At 43.3% G+C, this 19,154-nt stretch overlaps 1 protein-coding gene across 2 annotated transcripts in view; it reads right to left on the reverse strand.

The window, feature by feature from the left end:
- Positions 1–19,154, reverse strand: part of LOC134522031 (organic cation/carnitine transporter 2-like) — a 32,033-nt gene that overhangs the window by 5,671 nt on the left and 7,208 nt on the right. For both annotated transcript variants that reach the window (XM_063349247.1, XM_063349246.1), the window contains exons 2-9: positions 15,655–15,758; positions 12,800–12,954; positions 11,306–11,477; positions 10,179–10,305; positions 5,923–6,023; positions 2,194–2,408; positions 795–977; positions 173–308 (exon numbers count right to left, since the gene is read on the reverse strand). In XM_063349247.1, coding sequence (XP_063205317.1) covers positions 173–308; positions 795–977; positions 2,194–2,408; positions 5,923–6,023; positions 10,179–10,305; positions 11,306–11,477; positions 12,800–12,954; positions 15,655–15,758 — 1,193 coding nt within the window. The remainder of the gene's footprint in view (positions 1–172; positions 309–794; positions 978–2,193; positions 2,409–5,922; positions 6,024–10,178; positions 10,306–11,305; positions 11,478–12,799; positions 12,955–15,654; positions 15,759–19,154) is intronic.

Consider the following 19,154-nt stretch of genomic DNA (forward strand, 5'->3'; position numbering starts at 1 on the left):
TGTACAGACATACACACTTGGGAAGAGGGACCAGGATTCCAGCCAAGCTCTTATATCTTCAGCAGAGCACTAACCACACTACCGAAACCAGCCCCTCCGTCTGACAATACCTAACTCAGTCCACTCCTCAGAACAGCGAACAGGCGTGTTAACATCAGAAGGCGACACTTACCCTTTCACCAACAGCATTTGCTCGATTGTGTCCGGAAGAGGCCTGCCGTAGCTTTCTGGCAGAAATAAAGTCAGAATTCCTGACAGCACAGTCAGGCTCCCCATCAGGATGTAAGGCAGGAATCGATCGTAGGCACCTAATAGAGTAAAAAAAAAAAAAAAAAAAAAAAAAAGTGCTCGCATCAGCTCTAAGTTTCTGATAATGTTTGCACCTAGGTACAGGGCTTTATCCAAGCAAGATTTATGCTTTCAGTGAAAAACCAACCAAGCAAGCCCCCTCACCGTCTAGCACTCAAAGCATGTTGCTATAAATGTGGTTTTAGGAACTCGAGAGACTGGGAAACAGTGGCTATAAGAGCTGTCCCTTTTGAGTCAGTAAGATGGTGAGTCTTCAGAGCACCTCTTCAACAGGACACAACCCCCCATTTCTCTGCAGTATGGCCATTCCTCAGAGATGCTGAGACCCTGCCGCTACCCGCGCTTTCACAAGACACCTGCACCTGGAAGCAGAGAACAGCAGAAATGCCCAACGACCCCCAGAGGCAAGGCACCGATCTGGGTAAAAGCCATGGCTTTCCAACCACCTGCATCTCCCCCGCACATGCACAGACTCGTTAACTTACCGAGGTAAACGAAGTAAGGCGAGAGGATGCTGCCCAGTCTAGAGGCCATGGAACTGGCTCCAACTCCCATGTTTCTCACCACCGTTGGGTAGAGCTCAGCAGTATAAACATAAACCATTGAAAAGGCTGACGTGATCCCAAATTTCCCTAACATCACCAGCAGAATAGATACTGCACGAATATCTGAAATCAAAACACAGTCAGGACTTCAATAAAGTTCTGATAATTCATGGTAGCTCTTAATTCCATTGTGTTTGTATAACTCCTGCCTAATTAATTCCACTATCTGGTGTCCTTTTCCCCCGTACATGTCCTACAAGCATGGGCAACATTTTTTATTTTCTTTTAAAATTACTAGGATTCAACATTTTCTTTTCCTCTTGAGGATGGGCTTCCTGCCAAGGAAAAAATGAGGAGAAGAGAGGAAGAACTGGAGAGATACTCTCAGATTTCAGGGGCCAGGTCTCTGCTATCGCAAAGAATGCCATATATCCCTGTTTAATAAAGCGAACGAAGTTAAACATTTGAAACAAGTTATTTTTGGTTTCCTGCCCTGGTTTCTCGTTAACATTCCTAGCTACAAGTCAATAATTTAATTATAGGAAGGTGGGTTGACTTTAGCTGGGAGGGTTAGATTTGAAAATCAAAACAGATCATATCAGTGCCAACTGACTCAAAGGACATGAGGGGAAAAAAAAAAAAAGAGGATATAACATATATTACCTATATAAAATACGCAAGGCAGTACTTGCACATTCTCTTCTATTCTTTGATTTGTAAACAAGTGCTAAGCAACAACACCTCCCCCATCACATTCATTATCAGTAACAAGTCCATAACCCTATTAATCTGACTTAAAGATAGATATAGTGTGATACCCAATAAATGTTATTTTGTCCTCTCTAGTTGTGAAATATTATTTTAACTATCAACACTAATTCAGCACAAGCAGCTTTGCTTATCAAAAATGCCTCTAGAATGACTCCCTTGAATAGAACTGTTTAAACAAGCCATAAACAGAGAGTCGTCAACTGCTGTTTGGGAAGCGAGTTCTGCGGCATCTTGGTAACCTCCGCTCACCAAGTTCTGGTTGGTCTCATCCTCGTTTTACACTTAGACGTTACCAGGGTCCAAGGGATGTACATTAAAGCAGAACTGGACTACAGAGCTGACCCCAACAGACCACAAAGCCAATGACCCACCTTTAAAAATATATCTGAATTGATGTGTTGTGTGAGCTCCCTGTGCAGCAGCACTGAGAACCATGGAAGAGGGGCAAAGATAGGGAACAAATATCTGTATTTAGTCCCCTCAGGACACTTTTCCTCCACATCTGCCCAGTGCATGGTACTGCACTTCACCTATCATACATATTTGAGATCAACTAACGATTCCATACGTGAAGGCACCAGCTGAATGAAGAGAAGAACACAGCCTCCCAAGAATAACGCGGCAGCCATTGAATACCGTCGGGGCAGGTTTCGAAGCAGCAGCCAGGAAATAATGTAGGCTGGAACTTCAATCACTGCCGAGAGGAAGCAGTTCACAAAGACATCTCCGTGCAAGTTAGGTGTGTCCAGAGAAAGTCCAAAATAACCAACAGAGATTATCATCCTGAAAGAAGCAGAATAACATGATCAGATGAATTCCTCTTCTTCCTGAGGTTGCCACGAACCTCTTTTAGATCTCTGAAGCAGAGAAATCACTATGTAAGGTAAATTTATCATGTCAATTTGTTCACCTCAGAAGCATATTTTAAAAAAATAATTAAAATTCCCTATTCAGCATTAACACAATTAGATAACTCCAGAGCCGAGGCACAGGCCTACAAGCCCATGGTCATAGGTGGTGGATGGTCCTGCAGCTGTAGAGGTCACACTTCTTTCCTGATGCCATCCCGTGACTTTACAACTGTCCATCCCGCTCTCATTCAGACCTTGCAAGGAAGCTCTGGGTATTTGTCACTTTTAGACATCGCATTTGTCTCTACAAGTCACGCTGCTGCAGAGGGGCCGGCTACTTCTAGTACCTCTGCATCTCAGGTCACCCCTGGGAGGTAAGCGATGATCATTCCCAAGGCAGTGACACAGCACTTCCTATTACTAGTAGTTATAGCCTTAGCCTGAAAGTTCAGACTACTGAATCTTACCCCTGCCGAGGCGTTTTCATTATGTTTACAAGGGAGCTCTGGGTGGAGAACATTGTTTCTGGGTCATTACCCTCCATGCTCTGTGTTTAAAGTCAGAGAGGAGGAGTATGGCATCCCAGCAGACCCGAACAATGCAGGATTTTCTCTGCCATGCCCCAGGCTGGCTGGGCAGCATTCAAGTCACATTTGTGTGGCTCAGTGCCTGGGTCGGTCGGTGTGGCAGGACAGGCCTTGGAAGCCAGGAACGCTGACATCTTAATTGTGCCGCTGCCAGATGAGAGCTGGCTTCCATGGGATCAAGGGAAACACACAACTGGCCCTGGACACAAATCCCATCCTGTCTTGGGAGGAGCTGGGAAGAGAAGGTTATGCTTCACCAACGAGTAACACACGGTAAACAAGGGAACAGCGGGCACGGGATCAGGACGTTCAGCCTGGAGAAAAGGAGGCCGAGGGGAGACCTCGCTCTCTACAACTCCCTGAAAGGAGGGGGTAGCCGGGGGGCGTCGGTCTCTTCTCCCAAGGAATGGGCGACGGGACAAGAGGAAAAAGCCTCAAGTTGCACCAGGGGAGGTTTAGGATGGGTATTAGGAAAAATTCCTTCACTGAAAGGGTTATTAAGCATTGGAACAGGCTGCCCAGGGATGCGGTTGAGGCACCATCCCTGGAGGTATTTAAAAGCCGGGCAGACGTGGTGCTTAGAGATATGTTTTAGTGGTGGTTTTTGTCAGAGTTAGGTTGATGGTTGGACTCGATGATCTGAAAGGTCCCTTCCAACCGAGATGATTCTCTGATTCTATGACGCGTGAGGTGTGACAGAGAGGCACAGAGCACCCAACACTTCATCTCCTTCAGCATCTATGTTGATAACGAAACCTCGAGCAAAATCACTGCATAGCACGAAGCAGATCACTGACCAAAGATTAGCTCTTCCTCCTCCTCCTTACTTCACACGGGAAGAGCCTTCACAGTCCAATTGCTTAAAATAAGTTGCCTGGTGTACCTGGGAAGGTATGAAGTCATACACTAGAGGGTAACCCCCCCGCTGCGGTGTCTGCCCTGCCAGCTAACGCTATTCTTCTCAGCGGTAGTTCTGCAGCATTTTCCATGATGCCGTGCAACATGCCCAGCCCTGTGCTCCCAGGAGTTATTGTTATATACAATGAACTGTGCTTGATGGAACTCACTTTCAATAGCAGTTTGCCTTAGCTGATCACCTTGGCAAACTTTGACACAGTTATATATTTTCTAGGAAAACTTCAGGGGTATTTACACATCTGAAGTGTAAATAGAGTGAAGAGATGCCAAACTTCCTCCTCCCTGATGCAAACCCAGCAAAGGGATTAGTTTAAAGGCCTGTTACTTACTCAAAATTAACAAAACACTCAGCAATATGTAAAGGTGATATAACCCTTTCTGCAACCATCTTTTTCTACAGAGCTTCTTTCATGAGGTCTTTCAATTCATAATGCAGAATATACCACGGGTATCCTATGGGTTGGAAAACATTTCTGTGAGTCAGCACAGGATGCTTTATATTTTGGGAAGTTAATTAAAAGGAGGTTAGGCAACTGACATACAAGGCAAAAATAGTGGAAAAATTGCCCAAATCAACTGAATACTCTTCTGCAAGAGGAGATAAGATTGTGTAAGTCAGCTGCACGTGTTTGACTTGTCCTCCCTATCATAAAAATTCATTTATCATGTGGTAAGAAGCCCTCCAGCACATGGAATGAATTACATACTGCCACGTAACTCTGTTTCTCTGAGATGTTTGTCCTACCAGAAATGCTGTTCAAGCAGGTTCTGCATTTGATTTCTACAACCACATATGCAAAATTGGCTGTGCCTAAGAACTCGCTACTGATCTAAGCCATGCAGATCAGAAGTAGGGCAGTCTCAATGCTCTACCTCACTTCCAATTAAAGGTGAGAGTCAGCAATTGGAGTTGGAGGTAAGACAACAGTACATGGAAACTGTATGGACATCTCTGAAAGAACCAGCATTACTTTTGGTTTTTGAGCTGTCTTCTGCTCAAGTTCCTTTCTCAGTGCGTTTATAGCACTGTGCTTGGTAATGGGCAAAGGAATCTGGCTTAAATATTAGCCGAGTCATCCTTTGGCCCAAAAAGCCACATCAGCTTGTACGCACTGGCAGGTCAGTGGACTGAACTACAAAGCTTTGCCTCACCAAAGCATAGGAACATTATTCAATGAGGCAGTAAATAGACTTAGTTAGCTCCAAAGCACTCGAGGGACCTTCTTGGTTAGGACACTGTAGGTACATGCGCTAATTAAACCTCACTTTTATAGCCTCTGGCAGGCTATAAGTTACCCTCTCCATTTCTCTCTTCTGAGCAATTACAGACAGCTTCATTGAGGTTTGCAGTAAAAGAAAATTACAACCATTTAATCAAATTGAGCATAAAGTATGGCTTCAGCTAGTGCAAAACCAAGCTGAAGATGGCAGGTAGACAGAACAGCTAGCAGGAAAGTCCAGGGAAATCTCAGATTAGAACTTCAAAGGCAGCTTTATCCCTTTAAGAGACAATACAAAAGAGACTGGAAGATTCTCCTGGTAAGTCAGGCTTTGCTGTGCTGGGACCCCTGGGCAGCATTCTCTGATTGCAGGACAGGGCATGACTCATTCCTCTTAGAAGACTTCGTTACAGTCAGATGAGGATTCCCCAAGGCCCAATATCAGGCAGGATTCCCATGCATCACTGCCAGCTGATCTGATTCTTGCTCAGTTCAGGATACGCCCGACTGCTTCAGAAAGACATAACAATCCAGATGTGTTTCTAGACTGTTACTGAAACGAAGAACCTACATCACCAGAATTTTGCGGCTTCGGCCAGCAGGTCGTTGGGTTTTGAGCTGCTGGTTTTGTCCATATCTCTTCAGAATACCTTAGTTTTCAAAGAACAGTTTTTGTTTTGCTGCTTTTGTGCTTACATACTCCAGAACCACACTTGCTTACCAAAGAATCACTGACATAATTGTGATAGTTAGGATATTCCGGGTTCTCATTAGATCCAAAATGGTGTACGTCTGCTGCTTCTGGGAATTCATATCTTGCAGCTGGAAATAAACAAACAAACCAACCATGGGAACATTAACTTCCTGCGAGCAGAATTAGTGTGGAAATAAGTCTCCCCCAACTTATACATCAGTATTTTGATACGCTGCAGAGCTGAAACAGGTGCCTCACTTTTAACCAAACGCGTGTAAGCTATAAGAGCCAACTACCTGTGAAAGTAGTTGCTCCTCCCTAATTTAAAGTCACTTAAAATTTAGGCGGAAATTTGTCACCATTTTCTCTGCCTGAGGCTCCACAAAGCAACTGCTTATTGTTACATTGATATTTGAATTATAAAGTGACAATGCTAATTCACAATTTATATGTTACTACTGGCGGGGCTCTTAGGTGCCGTCCGTTTTGAGCAGCGCACCTTGAGGATCATGGAAATCAACTGCACCCAGGCAAGTGGAGAACAAGGATGATGAGGCATTTGAAAAATGTGTTCTGTAAACACAGAGGGTTTATTTAGCCCCAAGACCAAGAATGGTCTTCAAGGACCAGCAAAAAGAAGTGATAAACTGTCCTCTATGTCCACTGCATACAAGGCAAGAAATAAGACTAAACTGCAGCAGGACAGATTTAGTAAATGACTCCTCATGCTGAACCTAACAGTAACGTATTTTAAACTGAGACAAACTGGCTAATGAGCTGAAAAATCCCCATCATTATCTAGCCTGGTTTTCAGATCTTCTTCTAAGATTATAAGCAAAAAGACAACAAGCTTCTTTCCTCATGAAACTTTCCAGCTCCTCAAAATAAAACCACTTCCATGTAAACAATGCAAAGAGATTCACCCAGGAAGCACGCAAACAAGTTTTGTGCTCAATAAGACTGCAAAAAAGGAAAGAATTTAAGTTTGTTTTTTTTTTTTTTTAATTTAGGACTTTAATTTAGACCCCTAACAAGGGAGAGATTTTTTCAAAATATGTAAAAGGTGATCTAAGAGAGCAAGTTCCACTATTAAAACTATCAACTCTGATAAAGCAAGGCTATATGGCGGAAGAACCACAGTTTTCTAGACATGTCATATTTTTGTTATTGCAAAAGATGGTATGCTTTAAGGATTTAGCGCAGCCTACTTACTCATCAGTTTAATGGTATTTTTAACAGTCTTACAGTAAAAGCATTAACAAGATTTTGATTTTACAATCTTCCACAGAGACTCTTTTTCCTGATATTTGAGGACTTCTCCTTCCACAACCAGAAGAATCACTCTTGTCTGACAGACCTCTATTATGTGCCAACACAATAAGCTGTATGCAAAGATTACTTCCTCCCTTGATTTTTTTTAAGTCAGCGTGACCTGAGAACGTCAAAATAAATTTTAACACTTTTAAAGACTGAATGCCTTCTGTTGGCACTCCTTCATGGTATGTACAAATCGTTATCAATAAAAGTAAGCTATGATTGTAGCTTGAAAACAGCGCCATTAAAAACTTTTCTGAACTCTTTCCACCTAGTCTAATATACCGTCCTCTACTCTCTATTAGTTCAATTTACAAGACTTTTTTCCCCTAAAACTGGTCCAGCAGAGGTAGCTGGATGTATTGCAGGACACAACACACCAATAACAAGACAAAAGCAACCATTAGTGGAACTTAATTCCTCATCAATCTCTCTTCCATATTCAGTTAGTGATGGGTTTTTTTGGCAAGTTAGTTGATGGACACCGATTTGGGGCCCTCAACCTTGTCCTTCAACTCAAAATATACATCACCTCCTTAATATCTAGTAAACTGTATCTGAGCTAATGGGAACATGAGGTTTACGTAACTTCGGGTGAAAATTTTTTCTGAATGCTATTTTGTTCTGATGACACAGAGTATAAAATAGCAGCCTGATGCTCGTGCAGGCCGAACTTCAGTGTATTTATTTTCACAAGTCTTCATTTTCTAGGAAAGGCAAACAGTTCTTTACATTTGATAGCTGTAATTCTGCCTGAAGCCAACGCTCCCAGCACACAGGCAGCTTTACAGCTCACAGCCCCTTCTCATAAATCACATGATCTTTCCTAAGCACTCTCCAGTTTTGCCACTATTCGTTTCCAAGAAACCAGCAAACAGGAAACAAAAAAAAAGGAGAAACCCCAAACAAACCACAAAACAAAACCAGGAACAGTAACATGCAGAGAGTCACAGCTGATGAGAAAAAAGGACCCTGCCTTTTAGGAGCTGGATAAGGAGAGAATGGAATCCTTAACAGACAGGTTAGAACAAGAAGCTATGAGGAGGGCAGGGAGGGGAAAAAGATGATTCGAAAATAAACCTACCATCCAAACATTTTTATCCCCCTCGCATGGGATAATTTCAGCCAACCAGGCCCTATTTGTGCTCTGTAGCCTGTTTGGGACTAGTCACCTGCTGGATCCTAACTGGTTTTGAAGCCTCTGGAGCCTGAATGTTGCAGGTGCTGCTCTCAGCTGCACGGGGTTGAGGAACGCTCTGAACATGAGCTCAGGGGGCTCCTACATCCAGGACTCACATTCCAACTGCAGGAGGGGGGCCAAGGGCCAGCCGGATTTCTGAGAACCTCTCTGCAGCGTAAACATGCTTCCTAAAAACTCACGAGAGGCCGCAAGCCTTCTGCTTTACAGCTGTCCAGAACGCAAACACAAGAACAGCATAAACAGACCACTGATGAAGAAAAGTTTTGCACAGATTTTTTGGTCACTGCGTTACTTTTACCTTAAAAAGTAAGAAGAGGGATAGGAGTTCATCATTTAACCAGTGCCTGCTCATCGAGCTCATTTTCCTTCCAGTGTCACAATGTCAATCTGTGCTTCTGACAGCTGACATGCAATGATTTATCCATAAATAAGCACTGTGTTCTCCACCCCACCCTGCTGCAGAAGTCCACATTTCCCCTCAACCAGTGTTCCCTGGGGTAACATCCCTACTCTTGCCCCTGCCTTCTGCTGCTTCGTAATCCAACCCCGTTCAGAGATGGCAAACAGATCAATATTTTGTTCTAAGAGCGGGAGATAGAGGATTCCAGGGACAGTGACCTTAAGCAGATCTTGGAGCCAGAGCTTATTTTCCATTCTCCTGCTGTAGTGCTGGCAATGGGTGAGTTTTCATGCCTACAGCATAACGAAGGGGAAAAAAAAGGAAAAAAAAGCATGTTCTAATGAAACGCCAGGGTAAAAGCTATCATAAGAAGGTCTGGGTTTTCCTGGCACTCTCACTCAGTTCCAGCAAGAGCAAAATGTCTGTCCTACTACCTACAAACAAGTCTGGACAAACAGCTTTCTTTGCACCTCAGCTAACTTCAACCCAAGAGAAGCCGTTTCAATCCCAATAGCAAACACACTACAGTTTAACGGCTCACCATTTTCCTTAGTCTGGTACAGATGCCTTGTAAAGCAAGTGAATATGCAAAGTATTTTCATGTAAATGACAAGACAATGTCAACTGCCAACCAGAACACAATTAGGCAACGGCCCAGACAGTCTCTACAGATCTGCCTGGAGGTGCCCATTCTCCTAGATTATGTAAACAGTTTGTCTGTCTGCCCTTTGGAGGTCATGTTTGAATGAATGTGGAACTGCTTCTACATCTTAAGGTCACCAACAGCCCAGGCAAAGGGGAGACACCTAGAGGAAACAAGAAGAAACCGATGGGGAAGAAAAGCTACTGCTCACCACTCCACCCGAAAGGAGCTCAGGTTTTGCTCTCCTTAAGATAGAGTAGAAATTGGAGCTGAACTCTGAATTGAACTAGAATGACATTCTTTACACTACCACTGGCCAGGATGAGTCCTGTGTTAGACTTTTATAGAACTATATTAGGCTGCGCAAGCATAAAGTCTGCTCAGCGTAAGTACTTAGATCACAAAGCAGTAAGTACCTCAAATTCATTACCTTCCCCCAAAAACTAGAGTTTAAAAGGAAAAAGGCGGCCGTAAACTGGATCAAAACGATGTTTGCATTAGAACGCATGTTGGCATTCCCATGGGAATGGGACACCAAGGTCTTTACAAATCTTGGTGAAGTGGGGAAAGGATATTCTGCTTTTCAGGAAAAGGTGGACCTTTTACCCATTTGAGAAGTACGTGATACACTGCAGGCATAACTCAATTCATACGTCTGGAAATTAATCACTTTACATGGTCATCGATAGGTCCAGCAAACAACTGGACTGCTAAATGACTCTTACCTCACTAGGGTCAAATATAACATCTGGGGCTGTAATGCCATTAATTTTTGCGGCCTTTCGGATGATGTCTTCTGCCTCTTGAAATCTTCCCTGGGAGATCAGCCACCGCGGAGATTCCGGAATGATCCTGAAAAAAAGGTTCAGAATAATGAGGCTGCATTTCCACAGAAAGCACTGCTACAGGCACCCACCGATACACGCTGTTCCAGGCACAAAGAGCTCAAAACTTGCCATATCTTGCACACGTTAAAGCAATCACAACAGAGGTCAGATTTACAAGAGCAGACTAGCACACCAAACAAAACCAGATTAAAAAGCCATTGTGGATTTTAGAAATACTACAGAAATAAGCAATGACTCGGAAAAAAGAGCAACCAGAGCCTTCAAAGTATGGCAAAACAGTTTAATTAAATGAATTCAGAAACGTGAATACACAAGCAGCACACTGTACATTAAGAAGCATATCCTTAGAGAATAACACTTATAAAATCACTAATTGTAAATACTGTCATATAAAGGCAAGTCAGAAAGTAGAATTTGCCTGAGTCATGCAACTTCGGAAGAAGCTGGATGGAATCACAAACAGATATGTTGCTGTAAGTGAAGAAACACCACCACCATGTGGGCTGTTTAAACTTTACAGCCACCTAAAAGTAGTATTTCATTAGCTATAGAAGAAAACATGGAAGTCTCACAGACGTGCATGTAGGGTTTTGTAGCTTGTCATATCTATGCCACCCCAGCATCGCCCAGGTTCCCAAAGCAACTGGTTTCTCCTTGTGCCTTTAGTTAGTTCAGGCCTACTCTTTGAAAGTTCATGGATTTCAGCTGGTGTAGAAGGATGAGGTTTTTTGACTTTATATTTTTTTTCTTTGCATGTGCATCACTTCATTTTACAGAAGCCTACAGAAAATGAAGAACAGGCTTTTCAGGCCTGAGTCAGATCACCCACGAAGCTATGGACTTGCAGCGAAACGACTGGGAAGAATAAAGGACACAACGTCCATCTGTCACCTGCCTATTCCTGAATTTCATTGGTAAAAGCTGGTTGGCATGGAGCCTGGATCTTAAAAATCTGCAGACAGGATCTTCTAAAGACTAAGGTCTTTTAAATTAGTTATACTCACCACCAGAGCGGGATGCAGAGCAGCCCAGGTAAAGTAAGCGCCAGCAGCAGCATCCGCCAGTCTCTGATGAAGTAAGCAAACAGGGGCAGCAACATGTAGCCAAATGCATAAAATATGCAAACGCCCAGCGTGCAGAACAGCACACGAATTGATTTGCCAAGAATTTCTGTGCCTGTTCAAAACAACAGAGTGAAGATTAGTATTTTACCTTAATAGCAACCAAGTAACTTATAAAAATACCTGTAAAAAATGGCTTTGAAATGTGCTACCCCGGGTAGCTACAGCATACAGCACACTCTGCCAACCAATTTTAGAGGCTCCGCACATCTGCTTCATGCAGTGATCCTGCATCAATGCACGTAAATATTAAAGGAATCAGGCCATACAGTATTTCTGTAGCCCAAAGTAGCTAAAACCCCTATAATTTGGTGTTTTTAGCATTTCCCATTTTACTTAAGGAGCTAAAACCAACCTAACATGCTACACAACGCTCACAACACTTAACCTCAGCTTGATCTCTACAGGGTCCTCTCCAGCTTATGGAGCGAGACCAACTTCTTTAATGGATAATTCAGAGATGCCTAAATTAGGTTCCTGACCCGTATCACCTTCTAAAGGACTATTTTGCTATTAACCAAAAATTGTGCATTTTTTTTTGGCGTATACACGTAGAGGGTCACTAACAAAAGCCAGGCTACTGAGAGAGGAATTAATGCACTAACCCGAGCCAATGCTTCCCTTTGAAATGCTTTGGGACCCGCAAATCAAGAGACGTTGTAAGAGATATTATCTTCCTCATTTCCACAGAAATGGAGGAAGACGGACAGAAGTTGCAGCAGGATGTCTGCAGGGAGGTTAGCTAAACACTGCTTCCACAGCTCAACTGCTCCTCTTTGGCCCAAAAGGAATTCTTGCCAACATTTGGTACTTTGTACAGTGAGGCCACTGCAAATAACATTAATTTAAAAAAACCCTGATTTTTAAAAAAAGTCTCAGATTCATAAGGTAATTCACGTTTCCATCTGATCAAATACGGTCGTAGTTAAATTGAAAGCAGACCAAGCAGGAATCATTATGCTTTTTAATTTTTTACTATAGGCTGTTTTAAGGAGACTTTATAACACTTACTTGATTTTTTTTTCGTTTACAAGTTTTTACATCAAATACGGATTTAGGCCCCAAAATGGACAACACAAATCCCTGAAAAATCATGTCTTGCTCATCTTAACTTTCCATCTGGAAGGCAGATTTTTGTTTTGACTGACCAGTTTCTGGTTTTTTGCCTTTTTAGGATGGTAAGCCACCGATTTAATTCAAATTGAGCTTCTATCAACTGGAAACTTCCAAGGAGAGCATGAGTTATCCATGTGTGGTGAGGACACACTCCTAACAGTGTTGCCTGGCAAAACAAATCAACCCTAAGCCAGTACTGAAAAGGAGCAGAAAAAGCACAAGACTAAAGAACACATCCTGTGCCCAGCAGGACTTTCATACCAAGAACAAACGCTGCCACGTAGTTAGAGATCTGTCCCATGCCGACCAGCACAAAGAACACCGAAAACATCTCCCAGCTGGTAGAGAAGACCTGTACGAAGCTGAAGCCAGTCTGCATTGCCAGAGTCGCAAACAGCACATTTTTCCTGCCAAACCTTCCACGGACAGATTAAAAAAAAAAAAAAAAAAAAAAAAAAAAGAACAGAAAAAAAATGATTATACAACAGCATGAACGAAATCTTCAGAAACAGAAAAATAAGATTACTCATATGCATACTTAAGGAGATACAAAACATCTGCAAAAAGCAGAGGTTCAGGAAACGTGACACAGGCACAACTATTCTAAATACATTAAAAAAATCCACTGCCCAAGAGAAAATAATATTCCAAGGGCTGCTAGTGAAGTTGCCTTTAAGTATGTGCTGGAGCACTATTCCTTTCTTACTGATAGGATGAGCAGGGAGACAAATCATCGGGAACAAATTATTTAAAATGCAAGAGTATGAGACACTCCTTCTCCTCTAAGGAGCACACAGCTCATGACACAGATCAGCATGTTAAAAAAAGAAAAAGAAGGAAAATTTCTGAAAGAGAGGTAAAACTCAGCTTTGTAAGACACTATTATCAGTAAGTGATCCCAGGCTACAGTCTTCATTCCACTTGGTTGAAAAATGAATGAATTTAAGGGATTCTAACAATTACACTGATGAAGTATTAAAAAAAAAAGAAAAGAAATTAAACTAAACCCAACTCATCGAGCTGCTCTAAGAGCTAATGCCAATGTCCTGGGCAGCCCCACACAGCAAGCAGACTTTGTGACCCAGGACAGGACATCTGCTGAGCACGGGCTGGCACAACCCCACTCCCAAGTTAGGCTTAAGCAGGAGGTCTACAAAAGCCTCAGGTAGATCACAATGCATTAAGAACAGAACTTGAACCTGCAAAATATTTTGTCAATCTCACTGTCACGTCTGGCTCAGGCTTGTCACAGGACTTTCTGTACCAGATGGGCAGATGGGAGCAGCAAAGCACCGCACACAGCCTTGCTGGAGTAGTGTCTTCACGGGGCTGCTGGATGTACTCAATCTCTTGACCATGAGCTAGCTGCAGGTCAGTGGCTATGGGAGGGACTGGATGAGCTGTGCTGATGGCCTCCTCAGCTGCACCTGGGGCACTTGGGGAGGATCTGAGTGACCATGTGAAGAAGGAGCTGCAAAAGGAGACTCCCATGATGGAAACTCATGGCTTCTGGCACCAGAAGAACCGCTCCCGCTTCACCTGATGGTTAGTCACCATGGAAGACACTCGGCATCCTCGTAGCAGACGAAGGGCTGAGAGCTCTGTTGAACGAAGCACCCGAGCCCTGCAGTAGCACCGGGATGAAGCAGTGGGAGACTCTCTGCAGCAAACGGAAAAATCCCCCCTCCCGTGAGAGAGCAGCTGGAAGGCACAGAGTTCTGCCTGGGGATGGATGACGACCCAGCTGAGAGCTTATGGGTCAGGATGGGCAGGAAGACCGATGCTGGCACTGCTGTGGGTGTCTGCTGCAGACCACCCGATCAGAAAGAAGTAAACGAGACCTTCTTCACACAACCAAAGGAAGCCTCATGTTCAAAGGCACTGGAGATCATGGGGGACTTCAACCACTCCAATACCTGCTGGAGGGACAACACCCCAGCATTTTCTGAAATGCATCAATAACAACTTCCTAACACAGATGTCTGAGGAGGTGACAAGGGGAGATGCTGCTGGGCCTTGTACTTGTGTTTGGGGATAGGAAGGTCGGCAGCAGCCATGACTGCTGGCTGTGCGATGGTGAAGTGCAGCATGGTGAGGGGAGGAACAAGGCAGAAGGCAGGATCACAGGGAGAACAAACACTGGCCTGATCAGGGATCTGCTTAGAAAAATCCCTTGGCACAGGGCTCTGGAGAGAAGTCCAGTAGCACTGGCTGATTTTCAAGGATCATTATCTCCAAGCTCAAGATTGGTCCAACCTGATAAGCAGGAAACCACGCAAAGGACCTGCATGGATCCTACAATCCCTGTGCCACAAATCTTATGTTTCAAAGAAATATAAACTCCACAAGTAAATCAGCACATTAGATGACCACATATTGTTCTCTGGGAATCAGGAAGACAGCACAGCAAATCTCAGGGAGATATCAGAAAACCTGAGCTTTAAGAGAAAAAAACAAACCCAACCCCAAATCCAACAACCTGTCAACATCACAAAAAATTCATGGTGTCTTCCATTCTTTCGTGTTTGTACTGATAAATAAGAAAGCCGGTGTACTTTGGGACTAAAAATTAAAAATAAATGTAAGAAGAAAAGAAAGCCTTGCTTCTCTGAAGTACAGCTGAACAGCATTCATGCTTTGCAGCTTCCACAAACACAGGTCATTGGACTTAGATGCGGTATTGGATGAGGAGGAAAAGAAGCTATGGGTTCTCTTCAAAAAGAGAATTTTAAATTTGACCTCAAAAAAAAGGAAAACAAGCTTCAGGGAACTCTCTGTACATAGTCCAAAGTAATTATAAGAGAATGTCACTGTTCTGATTTTTCCAGATGAAACTTATCTCCTACACCTGTTTTCTGGCATAAAAAGTTTGCTCCAGGAGAGAGTTCACTGAAAAAATAAACAGATAAAGGTAACACTCACTAACAATCTTTGTAACATCCTGTTCTACTTCAGAACATTTATTCTATACACTCTGTGTACGTTCAGATTAGACAGTGACAAAACAAAGACATGTTAGTAGTTGCAGAAAGACACTTATAGCAAACTTCACATACAAGAATTGCTTACAAACAGCATCAAACAGAGAGCCAGCAGCTCTGGTGTATATACTTTACTTGTCTGAGAGCTGTCCTGAGACAAAAGATCCAAGCAGGACACCCACGAAGAACAGGGAGGTGCTGAGGGGTCCCTTCCAGTCGTTGTCACAGACCAGGTTCCACTGTGGGGAGAGAGAACATGAAAGTCTTCTAATAAACAGGATTTTCCCTCCTTCCTTCTGAATGCCTTGGCTAAGCCCAGATGAAAGTGTATCCTTTGGGCAGGAAACCTCCACAGCAGAGTAGCCAACCCACGGGACAGACGCAGCCCCATGAAATGACAGGGGGGGATGCTGGGCAGCAGAGGGGGAAAAGCCACCCGCCCTGAGCCACCTCAGCAGCGACGACCCCGAGGCCCCAACACCACCTTCAGGTGTGACCCCTGTGGCTTTCTTTACACAGTCCGTAGCTGTGGTGTTTCCCCTACACGCATATGTGAGTGACGGTAACTAATAATTTCATGAAGCACTTGGTTCAGCTCCCTTTCAAAGGCTCTGCTGCCCCTTAAACTGTGGCAGTTCTGCTGGTTTTGGAAAGAGCGAGAACAGACCCCAAAACTTGATTTCCCTGCACACGGGAAAGTTTGCCATTAAAAATTCACATTTCTAATTTAAGAGAAATTAAACTATACAAACAAGAATACAGCAAAAAAAACCCACAGCCTCCTCCTCTATTACATTTTAATATGATTTTGAGAGACTGGAGACTGCTCACTGGGAATCTAACAAACAATTATAATCTGTGGTATATAAACTGAAATACACACCAAACAAACCAAGATTTCCAAAAGGAAAACAAAAAAAGAAGAACAAGATATTTATTAAATGAAAACGGCAACAGTTTCCAATCTCCTGCCGGCTTCAGCCTGATGTTTTTGAAACAGCCCTGGTGTTATTTTTGTATGCGCACCAACAGCTATTTATTACAAATAAAACTTCACTTTATTTTGGTTATCTGGGGGGAAAAAAAGTATGTAAATATTAGAAGAAAGGAAAAAACCAAGCCTGTCCTGCCAGGCTCACCCAGCAGCCTGCTGGTGGAGGGCAGGAGGTGCTGCAGCCCCACCGGAGAGGAATTTGGAGGCAATCAGTGCTTCTGATGTGAGGCCAAAGCCTCCTGAGCTCAGTTATTCAAACAGCTCCCACAGGGCCCCTCCTGATGTTTTAGGGATGGAAACTTTTAAGTTTTAATCACTATTAAAAAAGTTGACACAAAAAGAAAATATTCACCTTGACCCCAATAATTAATCCCCCTTGCTCCCTAGTAACAAATAGTTAGGTATGGTGTGTTTTCCTCTTAGTTTTTTTTTTAAATTTGTACTGGAACACCCCATAAGATCTGTCCCTGCAGCTGCTGCGTGTCCCAGCTCCACCATCCACCCCGTCTGGGGTCCCACACGTGGGACACCACTGTTCTGCTTTGTCTGGCATCACTGTCCCCTTAGCATTGAGCTTTCAACTCCAGGAATCTCACAGCCCCCAGTCTATTAACAGTTCAGACCACAACTACCCCCAGCATGTGTTTTAAGGTTGGGGGATCACTAAAAACCCTGCACTGAATGAACAACACCAGCAAGGGGCTTCCACCACCAGATCCTCGTGGCAAAACTCAACTGAACCGCCACTGCCTTCATGAAAGAACATCCAGCTTTGAGTTACAACAGGATTTTTTTCTGGAGGTGAATGATGCTCATTCATACAGGCTGCATTCATTCTCATCGGCCTTTGTGTAACTTTAGCTGCCAACCCTTAGACTATCTGATGAATTCATCTCATCATTACTAGTTTTTTGAAGGTCATGGGAGCAAACAAAATGCACCTTTTTCCAATTTATAACCATATTCAAGCCATTTCTTAACCTCTCCTTTGATAAACCTCTCCTTTGATTGTGGGTTTGTGTCTGAAGCACCTCCCCTTGTATCAGAGTTCGTAGTCCTCAACGTTATTCTTGTACTTATTCCCCAAACCTTCCCAGCCTCACACCACCTGCAGCCCCGGCACCAGCACCTAACGCAGGGCTCCAATAAATCCTACCGACACCATCAATTATGCATCATTATGGATGCAGATTTCAGAATTGTGGGTTTCTAATGTGCTAACAAATTTATAGCACTCCTGTAAGGGGCTTAACTTACTATAGTTATCAATATGATTTGGATTAAAAACTGTAATTAACATTTATAATTAAATCTGTATTTATTAAACAAAATCTGTACTTCATTATAAAGAAAGCTTGAGCAGTTCTGTGACAGCCACAGAGGCTAATCCAGCCAGAAAGCTTCAGTAAATCGTGTCTGGCACCTTGGAAATATGCAGCAAACGATCGTTATCAAGTTTATATAGGCCAAGGTTTCAGTGGTTATCATATGCTTCACACGGTGACACTTGTTTGGAGAACAAATACCATTCCCAGTACACATCCTGCAATAAGGAAGACTTTCCTACTCACAAAGAATCGTCTTTGTATCAGCTACTGGAACCAGACATCTTCAATAACACAACTAAAATCTAACTAACCAAATATCTAGCTCAGTGATTTATAGTCTGTTGTTTTCCAGCCGATCACCCTGTCTGTGATTTAGCCGTCCCCTCTCAGCCACCTCACGCTGTACTTTGGCACAAGGCTGCGTGACATGTGGCTTTCCAAACACTGGCACGTTGTTGTGCCCAGAAACAAACATTTTCTCCAGACCACTGAGGTAGAGACATTGCTTGGAAAAGTTCATGGTATTAACATGTTTTGCAGTGTTCTGCCAAAAGTTTCTTGCATTGGCAAGGTGGAAACATTAGTTCTTAAAATGTGGCAATGACTACCAGCTTGTTTTTCTGTCTGCTCTATTAAAGCAATGTTAGGAGCTGTTATGCTGAAAATCACTTGAACCAGGCCCCAAAGTGGACTTCAATATCAAATTTCCAAGGGAAAACTACCTTGGTTGTGCAATACCAGTTATTTACAGGCTCCAGAGATGGACAACAATCAGAGAAAGGGGACTTTAAGGTCTGTTACCCCTTGCCCCAGTAAATGAAGGCTGAAGACTTCAACTTTTTAATGACTCACCAAGCGGGTCTTACTGTATTGCTTGAGTGATGGTGGCATCAGTCTTCCAGAACCATTCTGCAACCATACCCTTCCCTCAACTGTACGTTGCCCAAGAAGTAGTCACCAAAGTGCCACTGTTGGAAGACCAGCATTGCTAAGAGCCAGGAGTAGTTACTGATTGAACCCTGCTGCTGGCACTGCTGTTTGGACATAGTATACCCTGACCCAGTGCTCTAAAATCATGTGCTATTTTCACTTCTTAGTATCCTTTGAGGTAGCCTGCCAGCTCTAATGGCCTTTGCCCCAGTGAATGAGATAAGGTTAACGTCAGCAAGGTACGGACTGGGGCTCCAAACAGGAGAAAAAGCTTCCAACTTTTTTCAAACAGCTGCTGATATTGCAAGGCATCGAGCTCCTAAACGCTGGTACCCAATGCTCAAGGCACAGCACAGAGCACTCTTGCCCAGTTCTATTACAAC

This window comes from Chroicocephalus ridibundus, chromosome 11 (genome assembly GCF_963924245.1).
Source record: "Chroicocephalus ridibundus chromosome 11, bChrRid1.1, whole genome shotgun sequence".
NCBI classification, from domain to species: Eukaryota; Metazoa; Chordata; class Aves; order Charadriiformes; family Laridae; genus Chroicocephalus; species Chroicocephalus ridibundus.